Below are 13,704 nucleotides of genomic sequence, written 5' to 3' on the forward strand. Positions count from 1 at the left end.
CGCTGGCGGGCAGTGTTGGTCAAGTTACTTGAAAAAAGTAATCAGTAACTAATTACTGATTACTTCCCCCAAAAAGTAATCCTGTTACTTTACTGATTACTTATTTTCAAAAGTAATTAATTACTTAGTTACTTTTTAAAAACACGATAGATCTTTCAGCCCAATTCTACTTTTTCTACATAATCATCATACAAAATGTAATCAAATGGAAAAGTCTCTTTTTAAAACTTGTTTTATTAGTTTTAACCTTTTAACTTTATGCATCAAGCAAACATTTAATTATCTGCAACATTCTCTGACTGGAAGAAATTAGTTTAACATTTAAACCTATTTTCTGCACATTCCAGCACATAAAATAAAATATTTTTTTGTGTTTACACTCAGTCTTTCAAATAGATGCAAGTAAAACACAGCAGAAAATAAATAAAGTCAAAGACTAGCGGTCCTGTTGCTCTATTTTCACCTGTAAAGCAGGAGTGGGGTAGGCGGAGGTTTACCCTGGTGCAGGTGTGCAGCGGTCAGTGGAAGAATCCGCGAGTTTCTCTGTGAGTTTCCCATTACGTCGTAGCTACTCGGTGCTTGTTTGGAAGTTTAGGGGTTTTTTCGCTGTAAAAAGAAGTTTTCTTCCCACGCACAACGGACACTAATGTTTTTGTCACTTTTTATGGAATCAAACTCAAAGTAAGGTCAGTACTTCCACGCTTTAAACGCTGCACGCTCATACTCTCTCTGCACTCGATATATGATCCATTGTTGATCTGCACACAGCTGTTGTCACGAACGTCGCACTCGCTTACGTCACTGTCATGAGACATTCTCGCAAAAAAATCACGGTTTTAGTAACGCAGTAACGCAGCGTTCCTATGGGAAAGTAACGGTAATCTAATTACCGTTTTTGCAATAGTAATCCCTTACTTTACTCGTTACTTGAAAAAAGTAATCGGATTACAGTAACGCATTACAAGTAACACAAGTAAAATGGAACCATTTTTCTCGCCTCACTCGGGTAAATAAACGTAAGGGATTACAATTAGGAAGGTTAGTTACTTGTCCTAAAGCTTCCTGCTGCTGTTCTTTTACTTCTACTTGCACTGCAGCTTCCTGCCTGGTTGTAAAATGCCGTGTAAATGCAGTATAGACGCGTAAGACACCGAACTGCATCTAACGCTGCAGACCTGCCAGTAGCTGTGTGGAATCACAATCAGTTCTCAATGTTTTTGTAGTAAACGTGACATGAACGTCTCATTTTGACTCACGGTGGCGGCGCACAGCGGGAGGGGAGCGGTGGAGGAGAAAGGGAACGGCATCTGATGCAAACCGAGGCTGTGGCGCTTCCTCTTTCGCAGCTTAACCCCCAGCTGTTGCCCGTTGGGCAAGTTTGTCTGCAAAGCCTTCACACTTATATATTTGCAGTCAGTGAATGCATAATAGCAGACGTCTTCCTGCCAAGTCCAGGTGTGAGCAGGAGCATCCTCAGCTTTGGCATATCAGGACTAAACTTTACAAACTGCACCAAATGAGATGAAGTTCTGTTTAAATTTGGACTCTTCCACATGTGCCGGACTCCTCTCACCCTGCGGTCATCCGTCTACGTCCTAAAGAGACAGTGTTTTCAGTTCGTGTGCACATGCACGTACAATATTTTTATACTGAGTAAGCTAGTAAAGCATGCCGCTGCATATAATTAAGTCTCACTTATTTTTACTTGGAGAAAACAAAAGAAAAAGAAAACACAGCTGAGCTCTGTCAGAGTGGGAGGATGCAAGATAAACACTAAACAGCATCTCTATCTCCCCTTTAATGCTCCGATGGAGTCATTATGTACAGAGCTCAGTCTGCCTCGCAGATGAAACGCTGCTCAAATCAAAGGAGAAGCCTCGCGCTTTACCGTGGAGGAGCCCCGTCTTTGCAGGAATAAACAAACAAACGAGGGGAGGGAGGAGATAAGGAGGAGGGCATGAAAAACAGGCGTGTCCCCGGGGCTGGCGTCGACCATCCTTCAAAAGAAACGGCCTTGTCGTGACACCGTGAGGCCGAGAAAGAGCGCGGCCGAGAAAGAGCGCAGGGCCGCGGCCACTGGGCAGGCCGGTGATTCATTTGCCGTGTTAGCGGGCTATAGTGCCACCGTGCCATCTTCTTTTCAAAGCTCAATAAAAGAAGACGCGCACTCATAAATCAAACCGAGCAGAGGGGAGGAGAGAGAAATACGAGTGGGGAGGGCCGGCCCCGTCGCGCTCCGCTCCAGCCCATTTACGCCTTTTATTATTCATCCTAAACAAATATTATTCCGCCAAGTCTCCGAGGACTTTGAGAGAGGAGTGTGTTTTAATAATGAAGCCGGCTTCACATTAAAACACCCGTTCTCCTCGGCCCCCGAGGCTATTCACATGCACGCCACTGCATTAAAGCCAGAAGACAAAGTAATGCCGCGACTCGATGCTGTTCCCTCTCAAAGGGATGCCCAAACCGAATAAAAGGTTAAGTGGCGATGCTTGTTGCTGATGTTAAACACCTCTCGGTCACAAATAATTCACAGTAATGGCAAACGTCATTCTGTAGACTGCATCCGACCCAGAAAAGCAAAGGATGCACGATACAGCAACTACCTGCCGTCACCACGAGCCTCAAACCGAGCTGCGAGCACTCTAAAACGACTCCCTGCTTGCATTTGTTCGATTATTTTTACTGCACAGAGGGATGTGGGCTGGTTGTGTGAAACTTTGCAGCTTAAAGTGTGAAGAGTCTGAACTATCAGCCGTCCCAGCCCCACACAGAAACCCACGCGCCCATCCGCCCACAGTTACCGGCTGTTTGTCTTCTTTGGAGTCTCTCCGGCAGGACAAGCAGGCGGTCAGGTCCTGGACCACGCAGGACAGCTTGTCTTTCAGGAGCCGTCCCAGCCTGAGAAGCGCAGATCCTAAGAACGGGGATATTTCCTCGGCTTTGCAGCCAAACGGCCAGAACCAGCAGCAGCACGTGGCTGCGACTGCGCCCGAGGCCTGAACCAGCGACCGGCCCCTCTGAAGCAGCTCAAATAAGATGGCGAGGCAAAGGCACGGCCGCGGATCCTCGTCCTTTTCTGCTAATGCCGTGGCCATGCTGGGTCATTGTGCATCGGGATCCCCGTCACTCAGTTTTTATCTCCACGTCTGGAAGTTCTGGAAGTGGACTGAGGGGAAGGCTAGCATTAACTGTGCTGACAGCAGTAAGCCTAGATTATTAGCATGCTCGTGGCCAGATGGCGGCTGATGGGCTTAGTCATAACACACAAGCACTTCCACAAATTACCCACACCTACCCACCCGTCACACACGTCTGCTCAAGTTTAGAGGGGGGGCGGCGGTAGCTTCAAGGAGGACAAAATCATGTGTGAAGACGAAGATACAACCTCGTATCTGCAGGCATGTGCCAACGTTTTGAAGTTTGGGATCCACGATAAGAGGGGAGAACTGAAACATCCTCACAGGCTTTTAAAACATATTAAAACACCTCAGACTCGTCCAGCCCGCAGACAGAGAGTCCAGAGAGCTGGAGAGTAAAGATGTGAACAAACGAGCCTGCTTATTACTCAACGTAATAACATCTCTGCCTGAATCAAGCCAAATCTCGCTGCACTGACGTCCAGACAGAGCACGGCTCCAGTCATAGCTTCATAAGTCCATTCAAATGCTCTTAGTGAAACGTCTCGTCTGGACAAATGCAAAGAAGCTTAATACGTCTGTCCGCTGTTTGACCTTTGGTTCAATGCAAAAGATGATTGTCTGCTTTGCTTTGCATCGAACACAAACCGCAGAATTTATTATGTCATCGTTCATACACGAGGACACCTGAGCTCAAAGCTGCACCGACTGGTCCGTTTCCTTATCGATTATTTTAACCACAGTTTTCCCAATAAGTGGAAGAAGTCGATTAAACCCTCAGAACAAACTTGAATTTAAATGATTTTAATCAATCACTTGCATGTGGACTGGTGTCGTGTGGTGTAACCAGATTACTTCCCACATCCTTCCATCTGCCTAATGGGATCGCACAGCATCCTATAGATGCTTATGTTGTAGCGCAGCAGCGCGGCGGTTAGCGCCGACGCATCACATGCAGTCCGGGGCCTTTCTGTGTGGGGTTAGGTCGTTCTCTATTGACTGTAGGTGTCAATGGTGTCAACAGCAGATTGACTACCTGTCCTAGAGCTGGGATAGGCTCCGCCTCCCCCCTGCGGACGATGTGCGAGAATCTGCCGATGACCCGCGAGCAGAGAAGTCCCAATCGAGGCTCCGCTCACGTCTTTCAGACCACTTTAGTGGCTCAGCTCATTATGGTACAACAACACTGTGTTAAACCGACTGCAATGGCGCTCTACATCCAAACGTTTCATTAAATAATAGACACAATCATTAAGTCAACGGTAAACAAAGCCGTTAACGTTGCCTGGTAAGTGTTTCAGCTCAAACACACACACACACACACACAGACACACACACACGTGTAATAAGCACAAATTGGAATGCAATAGACTAATTAATCAAAAACGATCAGTCAGGTTGAGGCAGCTGATTGCATGTGTGACAAGAGGCATGAAATTGGTCCTTCCCTTCCATCAATCTCTATCGACTGTGCGAGCACCGCGTGCATGCACGTGTGCAGCTCTGTGCTGATGCACGGCCGGTTTTCTACCCGGCGACTCGATTTCTTTCTGCACGCCCTGGAGAACAAACCGATGGCTGTGCGTTGATTAAATCGTTCTGTGCGCAGCAGCAAAAATCTGATTTACCAGCACCAACATCTCCCCCTGCATTTTATTTCTTTTTAATTTCCTTCACAGTGGTCGATTCCCACCGATGCAAAGGGGGAGCCCTTTTCTCCTTTTTCGTGTCAATGTGCACACATCCAGTGGCACGAGTGACACGCACGCACTCGCGCACAGCCGCACACCTTCCCATCTTCCATTCGTTCCTCGGGAAAACAGAAGCGGCAGGGAGCTGAGCAGCAGTGGTGCAGTGCAGATCCCAGCAACAGGGCTGACTCACGTCGCCGGGCAAACAACAAGAGACGAACGGAGAGGAGACGACAGCGAGAGTCCACCTCCCGGCTGACCTCGGGTCAAACACGCGGCGGCTGCAGCGATTAACGTTTTTACAAACGCGTCGCCTGCATCGGCATCAATGACGCCTGCATCGGCATCAATGACGCCTGCTCCCTTTTTCATTTAGCCTGCATTACATAACGAGCAACTTGCCAAACATGCACTCACACTCGCAGCAGCGACGACTGTACAGCTTCGAAGGGCATTAAATATGAGCCGAACGATGCAAGAGGAGGTGAACGTGCACGAATACGTTTAGGCTTCCAGCCACGGCTGCATCATTAACACGCGGCTTTCTGCTGCGACCACACACACTCATTACTGCCCTCAATAAACACCGGCGCACAAATCTTCCCGTATTACATTATCACATCACTGAAGCGTAATTCCCGGCGGAGCAGCCTCGCGGTTTAATGACTTCAATAAAGTTGGTTTACATATCAAAAACCTGAGTAGATATTAAGCGACCAACAGGACAGAAATAGGCGCACAATCTGCCATAACTCAGAAGTGTTTGGCACATTTACAGATATGAGATATTCCTCTAAAGTGGCCTGAAAGGAAGCTGCATTAACTGTAGAAAACTGGACTCTTACGGCTAACAAATGCATGAGAAGGAAAAGTCTGCATGTAACAAACAGAGTAGCTCTTAATAAAATGGTGCATGTGAATGACAGGAGAAGCGTTCTCTTCAGAGGATTTGGCTTTGCCCCCAGGCGTGCTCGTCCTCATGTGCATGTAGACACATGCGAGTGTGTTTGTGCAGCAGGCAGTGGGAGTGTGACACAGCCTCCCCTCTCAGTCTGCGTGACAGTAATAAGCTGTGTTTATACCGGTGGCTACGATTGAGTATCCTAATTATGGAAATGCTGAGGATTGGTGCCAGTCTGGTTTCTGACAGCCCTGCAGCTTCTGCTGAGAGTGGGCACAAACACAGCACACACGATTTCACTCACACAGACCTGAGGAAAGACAGAGCGTGGGTGTTTACACGTCTTTTTTGTCGCACTCGGGCCCCTCCTACCTTGCTGTGCTGAACGGGCCTGTGTGCGCAGTGGGAGCGACCATCCTCCAGTCCTACGTACGGAGATTCGCCACCGCCAGCTGCAGTACAAACATCTGGAAAGAGAGATTGTGGAGAAACAGAGAGTCAGCGTGCGTCTATTTGTGTTTGATGGCGTTTTAAGCTCGTACCGCCCCTTGAAGCGCATCTTTCTAACCCACAAAGCACAAACAATGCAGACGAGAGTCGGTCTGAAACCGCTGTGGGCGACTTTGTCGTGTACACAACTTAAATACGTCTCCAAACTAAAAACAGCAAGGGCAGAAAAGCAACAAGCACACGCCTGGAAATCCTAATTAAAGACTCCGTTATCTCTTTCCTTGCTCGACTGGAAAAAAAACAACTCTGGAGATAAAGTTTGCTGCTAGTCCAGCCTGAAAAATGTCTGCAAATAACATTTGCATGATTACAGCATGACAAACAGATAAACAGTGTTTTGAAAATCATTTTTCAGCCTCCTCCTGGTTAAAATTCAAGGTCTGGAGGACACGCTCTCTAGCAGCTGGCACATGCGAGATTTCTGATTGTCGGCTGGGAGGCAGGCCAACGTGTCGGCGGGAAACAAAAGAAAACTTCTGGGCCTCCCGTTGAGCCGAACTTGGCATTTTTTAAGCCGGCAATCATCATCAGCCAACGTCTGATAGCTAGGCCGCAATTTCTAAATATATCTAATCATCCGCTGTCGCTTCTCTCGTCTCGTACGTTTGCATCAGGCTGAATGACGCCAGATGACAGACGTCTTCCTTCTAGGAACGCCACGGTGAAATCCTTTTGTAATTCATGTCAGACAAGTGTTAATTCCCCCACTGAGGGCGCATACCTCCCTGCCTCCTTATCAGCCTGCCTGGGATCATGTGCCCTCTAGAGACGGAGCGGGAGAACTGCAGGCGCTTTGATGGCACCATTTGCAGTAATGAGGTCTTCTAGTCATTAATCCCTTTGTGTTCAATTACGGCCGCAGTGGAGGAAACGCTAATGAATTATTATCATTAAGATGACACTCAAGACTGTTTTTGTGCAATGAAATGCAATAAAAGCGACACAAAATGATATGCACGTCTTACAGGAGGTTGTGCAAACTGCAAATCCTGATCCAGGAGCTTCTAACTAGGAGAAATATACCAAACTGACACTTTTAGTTTCTTTTGTCTTGCAATGACTGCAGTTTTATTACATCTCACTCAAAATAACATCAGTCATACTATCTCTTTATTCCTTACCTTGAATCAAGAGCTGAACAACAATCAGATATTTCTCTCTTCCAGCTGGGGATCAGCTGTGCTGACACGGACGCCCTGCTCTGCTCTGACACCTCGTCTGCACCGCGACGCTAAACCAGGCTGACAGCACTCTATACATCCACAGCAGTAATGAGCCCTCTGCGGTCAAAAGCCCCTCCCGGCCTTTCCTCTCCTCCAGAACACACAGAGCTGTGAAACATCATCTCGAGCCCCCCTTCCTCTTTCTACTCGTTTAACTCGAGGAAGTGGAGCTATTAACTGAAACGGAAATGTAGTGACGGGGTGACAGAACTCCCAGCGCTTACTGGTAATGTGAGCAACAGCTCACCACTAATAACTCTGAGGTTCAAATAAACAGTAAATTCTAAAGAAGCATTGATTCTCAGGTGTCACAGCAATAACGCTGCCGAGATGATCGATTACAAAGATAAGAAGCGACTGCAGAAAAAGAGGAAAGAAAAACTGGAACTTTGCGGTTTGGAGTTCTGCACAATGGCGCCGAATGTTTTTAGCAGAAGTAACGTTTGCACAGTCATAACTCATAAACGTGTCACCTTTCAACTTGTGCAAGCGTCACTTTCTATTCTACTGTTAGCTGTTTGCAGTAAGTAAAGCTAATGTCCTGTAACGACTCCATCTATGAGCGTGTGTCTGATTAAAGCACCTGAGGACGACTTGGCTCGGTGGTGTTTACTTCGAACTTCCCGGCTGTGTTTAGTGGGAGGAGCCAGATGGTCAGAGGTCACAGGTGGCAGCACGGGGCCCTCCCGCCTCAGGCTCAGGTGCACAGTTTGTTCAGCAAACAGCGTTTGGATCAACGCCAGGTCCAGACCGGGGACGCACCGACCATTCAGGACCAGGATCTCATCGCCAGGACGCAGACCTGCACACACGGGCAAACTCGTTTCAGAAAAGCCGCGCCGATCTCAAACGCGGCGCTCTTATTGGTCGTTTTAGATCGGCACCTTCATTGAAGGCCAGGCCGTCAGGGAGCACTTCGCTGACAAAAACCCTGCTGTTCTTCTGTCCGTCTGCGTATCCTGTTACTGCAAAACCTGCCAGGAGGATTCAACCGGAGGATTACATAAAGCATCACGACAGAAACTCCAAACACGATTCGCCCAAACATGCTCGACTCACCCAAGTCGCCGCTGCCACTCTGCCTGCTCATGTGCAGCGTAAACACATTCGCCGGGACCACCTCCAACTGATCGTTGACCTGCGGGGCGATATTAAACAAATCAATACACGTTATAGAAAGAGCGGATAAATGAAGCGTTCGCGTGGGATCGTGCGCATTTCCTCACCACATCACGGAGGAGCTCTCCGGGAGCCACGTATCGAACCTCCACGTGCTGCCCCGCTCGCCTGTGCAGTCGGAGGCAGTGCGCGCCCGGGTCCAGCTGTTTCACCTGTTTACACAGGAGCCAGTAAATGCTTAGCAGACGGCACGAAAATCATCCCACATATTTCCGCACCAGTGCTTCGCCACACAGCTGCTGTGTGGCCCGAGGTGGCAATTACTCTTCCCATGTAGTGATGGGAAATTTGCAGTAAACAAAAAAATGTTTAGCCTAAGAAATTGCATGCATGTTGTTTTTGCATGTATGAGCCCATGCATGTGAGAGCCCATGCATGTGAGAGCCCATGCATGTGAGAGCCCATGCATCTGCAGCCATTCAGGGGGGCTGTGTGAAGTGTGTCATTTCAAACCCTCGGGGACATAATGCAATCAAATCTGCTGCTACAGCTGTTTGACACCAGACCATTACTGAGGCTGTTCTCGATGGAGTTAAGAAGTTTTGCATATATGAAACATTCAAATGTTTTTTTGCTAAAACGGTCGCAGGAATATTATCGTCTGATTTTTGTCAAATGGCATAATTTCTTTGAAACTCAACCTTGCACGCTGCACAGAGAAGGTCAGCAGCTGCCTGCTCTCTTCTGATGGGAACTTGGACCGTCAGGCCGTCTGGCATGTAGACGCACATCAGCGCATCTGCGGCACTGCTGACGCTGTCCCAAAGACCGCCCTCGGGGGGCGACATGGAGTATATACTCGTCAGCACGTCCAGCCTCTGTGTAGGTGCAGAGAGGGGCATGAAGGCAGGATGCAGCAGGAGGCGGGTGAGGAGCGTTAGATGGAGCAGAGAGGAAGGAGAATACGGGGGAGAGGGAGGTAAACAAAGAGAGGAGAGAGAGAGGAGACTTTGAGCAACAACACACAAATCAATACAGGTCCATTAGTCTAAATGCTTGGCTGTGGATCAAGCGGCAGAGCAAAGATGTCATACAATTAGCCTTTCAGAAATTCATCTGACATCACAGACGGCAGTTGCTCCATATAACAGTCATCATAATGACCGTGTACAGGATTGGCAAGCGTCGAGCGCCGGGTCTAGACGTCCCGATGATATCGCCGCGGTTCAGTTCAGGCTTTTTCTTCTAAAACAACCACAGGAGTCGTTTGGACTGAGGTGAAGTTCGGGGGGGGACGATTTATATGTAATTATGTGCTGCATTATTTGCGGGATTAAGAGCGAGCGGGGTATTAAGGTGGGGGCGGGTTGGCCTCGCGGGCGACCATTTAGGGGTTTTGGTCGCGACTCGGTGTCTCTGGGGGAAAAAACGCCACAGCTGCGACGTGGAGCTGCGGGGCTGTGGGAGACGCCGCGGTGCAGCCCGAGACCACAATTATCAGAGCTCTGGATCACGAGCGACGGCGAATGTAGTGAAACACGCGGGTGAAGAAGCCTGTGATTCAGCACGATGTGAAACGTGCTGGTTAAACTCAGACATGAGAGGGATAATTGCTTTAGTGAAGAGGTTGGATATAAAGCGCAGTTTCAGATGCATTATGGCATGATAGAATAAAGCGTGGTGTGTGAGTGTGTGAGGCTTTGTCTGCTCTGCATGTGTGTGAGCTTTTCAGCCAGAGTCGAGCTGCCTGATGAATCACCTCAAGAGGAAAAAGACCTTTTTTTCCTGCCAGACAGACGGCCTAAAGGGACGCGCTACAGTCTCTGATTCAGAGCATCAGTTTGCTCCACACACACACAAACATTTGCCTCATTTCCACCTTAATGTCCTTTTGACTAGAAAAAAAATGAGCCACCTGTGTTCCTCCTAACCCGTCGGCATGAAGGAACACAAGGTGCTGCTTCAACGCCCACTTCTGTCTGCAGCTTTATAGATGTGAGGTCACGCTCACAACCTGAGGAGGGGAAAAAAAAGGCCGACATGTTTGCATAAATGTCCCGTTTGTGTCCCGGTGTGACTGCGAAACCAAAAACTCAGAGACAGACTAACACTGAACACTCATTCATGGTCAGAGCGCGTTCTAACGGGCCGACGGCTGCCTGGCCAACGCTCCGCGAGCCGCTGCCAGACACGCGCTGGACTTCAACAAGTGCCCTCTGTGGCGAGTGTGCGCGTGCTATTTATGTTTGCGTTCAGCCAGATCATTCGAGCCAGCGCTTCAACGTTTCCCCTCCAGTGTGGAAATTATTTCGAAGCGAGCGGTCCTCCACCCGAGCTTCTAAAGATGGAACAGAGTGGAGTAACGGACGTTTAGTGATGACCGCTGCTGCGGAAGAATAACCCTCTCTGTTCCACTTAGCAACATTGTAACACAAATATTACAGCAGTTCCTCAAACAGATAGGAAAAGACTGAAAATTGCCAATCAGGTCTATTTAAAGGGTCTTACTCCACCCAGCGCTCCCCTCCTTTACAGCACAATGACACCAGTTTCCACACTCATAACACTACTGACTGTTTCTTAACCCGAATCTTATAACTGAAGAAGGCAAACACTCGTTTCCTTTTACTCTCTCTTTCACCAGCAGACCTCTCAGTCTCACCCCTGTTGGTCTCCCTAATAAACGAAACATGGCTGCAGCCACCGGGCAGCACGGTGGCACGGTGGTTAGCACTGTTGCCGCACAGCAAGAAGGTCCTGAGTTCAATTCCAACATCAGGCCGGGGTCTTTCTGTGTGGAGTTTGCATGTTCTCCCCGTGTTTGCGTGGGTTCTCTCCGGGTACTCCGGCTTCCTCCCACCGTCCAAAGACATGCAGCTTGTGGGGATAGGTTAATTGGATAATCCAAATTGTCACTAGGTGTGAATGTGCGAATGAATGTGAGTGTGAATGGTTGTCTGTCCCTGTGTGTTAGCCCTGCGACAGACTGGCGACCTGTCCAGGGTGTACCCCGCCTCTCGCCCTATGACAGCTGGGATAGGCTCCAGCGCCCCCCCGCGACCCTGAAAAGGAGAAGCGGAAGCGAATGGGTGGATGGATGGATGGCTGCAGCTGACCAGCTGAGTCTTCATCGTTTCACGGCTCTGCATCGTTCGCCCTGAGCTCTTCTGGTCAAGTTGCAACAATGTGAAAGCATCTTTTTCAAAGAGAATGAAAAGAATAAGTGCTCAACATTCCCTCTGGTCCCTTTGGCGAGAGCATAAGACCAGGGTCTTTCGAGGTCGCCCCTTTTCCTCGATGCTGTTTGCGATATTTCAGGCGAGCACCTTAAGGCACAGTCGGTGTGAGGGGCTCGTACGAATCACTCCTGTGCTTTTTGAAGATAATGTGCTTCTGTTAGCGTAATAACGACGTGACCTTCAGCATGCACTGGAGCAGCCTGCAGCCAGGTGAGAACAACCTGATATATTCGCCTCCAAGTCAGTTCTTCGCTATTCATTTGTGGACCATCCAGGAAAAATGAAACATAAATGTAGCACGAGGTGAAGAAGACGCTGATGTGGAAGGCAAACCTTACACTTCTGATTTACCTGGTAATGTTTGTTCCAACCTTCATCCCAGTTTTACTTTAGATATTTACTTTATTTTACTTTGCACATTAAACTTGGAAACACACTGATAACTTTTTATGTCCTGATTTTTCAGCATCAACAATTCCTTCCCTCAGCTCACATCTTTGCTGAGGTTTATACTGTGTGTAATAAAAAATGAAAGCACATCATTGGTCAGTCGTTATTTGTGCTGTGGCTCAATCAAAGGTCAGTCGAATAATATTCACCCTCATAATTTCTGTTTTTATCAGATTATAATTCTTTTATTATGTGCAAACATCAATAATCTGTGCTGGGGTGGGCGGGCTCATAATCCTGTCCTAATCTTTATAAAGAACCACTTAGCAGACAGAAGTGACCCAAACTAGGACAAGGAAGCAGCAGCTGAAGTGCTTTGGTTTGATTAAACAGCTTTCGGGAGTTTCCCCAGGAGGAAGGTACCAACCTTATTTACGAATAAAGCATCAGGATGGATGGAGTGTGAAAATGCATAAATGAAGTTAAAGCAAAGCTGTTTTAGCAACATAAGAATAAGTAGCAAGGAGTTTTTCCTCCAGCAGTCAAAACATATCAGCTCGCTCCGCTGAGGAGTCTTAATCCACAGCAAAACAAAATCATCCCTGTGCCGTTTTCCACTGCTGGAAGCAGAGGCTGGACCGAGGATGTAAGGAGCCAAGCTCTGCTATGTGAGATTTAACCTCACAGCATACCAAGACAGCTCCAGCAGTGGCAGCTCGAGCCCATACAGATGTTTATCTCACCAACTGAAGGCAACAGCTAAACGTGACCTGCAGAAAAAGCTGGATGGAAAAGACCCACACAGAGAGGACGTGACATGCACAAACACAGCAACACAAGGAAGCACATGAGCGACGCACACCCTTCACTTCAAAGGATTAGTGCAGGATGAGTGCTTATGAGAGTAATTCGAGGGCTTTGAGTCCAAAGCAGCACAATAGGTGCAAAGTCATCAAGACGGAAATGAAGAACTGTGCATGTTGACAAAAATCAAAGCGGCTGCGCTAACCTCTCTCTTTTCTAACTTCCCACACCGTGAAGCCTTAATCCCCCCGACAAACAAAACGGATCCCTGCGATGAGCCGCTTTCCTCATTTACGTCCAAATCTGAGAGACTCTGAGTGAAAAGAGCAGAGAAGCTTCCAGCAACATGCATGAAAGCCAGTGTTGTTTCCCCAACACGCTTCCTGCTCAGAGTCCCTTTCTAGGCCCTTAATGAGGGCCGTTTTACACTCGCCACATTGACCACAGACTAATGCTATGAATCACTACATCCTGTGAAACACTGATCTTTATAACACCATTCGTCCTCTGTCTAACGTTATCCATTATACCCATCTGTCAGTGCCACATTTCATCAGGCAGGAAATATTTTGGCTTGCTGGAGCCATCAGGAGGAGGATGGACTGACTCATTACTGCTGCACTAATCTGATACTGTCACCACGCCACCAAGCAGTGACCAGGAATGTTTAGCTGCGTTTTTCAGGAC

General features: G+C 48.1%; 1 protein-coding gene across 4 annotated transcripts in view; it reads right to left on the reverse strand.

The window, feature by feature from the left end:
- Positions 1–13,704, reverse strand: part of tiam2a (TIAM Rac1 associated GEF 2a) — a 94,174-nt gene that overhangs the window by 18,087 nt on the left and 62,383 nt on the right. For all 4 annotated transcript variants that reach the window (XM_085144186.1, XM_085144185.1, XM_085144184.1 and 1 more), the window contains 6 exons: positions 9,286–9,462; positions 8,692–8,796; positions 8,525–8,603; positions 8,350–8,439; positions 8,049–8,267; positions 6,105–6,199 (listed from right to left, as the gene is read on the reverse strand). In XM_085144186.1, coding sequence (XP_085000312.1) covers positions 6,105–6,199; positions 8,049–8,267; positions 8,350–8,439; positions 8,525–8,603; positions 8,692–8,796; positions 9,286–9,462 — 765 coding nt within the window. The remainder of the gene's footprint in view (positions 1–6,104; positions 6,200–8,048; positions 8,268–8,349; positions 8,440–8,524; positions 8,604–8,691; positions 8,797–9,285; positions 9,463–13,704) is intronic.

Source organism: Neolamprologus multifasciatus, chromosome 19 (assembly GCF_963576455.1).
Source record: "Neolamprologus multifasciatus chromosome 19, fNeoMul1.2, whole genome shotgun sequence".
In the NCBI taxonomy this organism is placed as follows: domain Eukaryota; kingdom Metazoa; phylum Chordata; class Actinopteri; order Cichliformes; family Cichlidae; genus Neolamprologus; species Neolamprologus multifasciatus.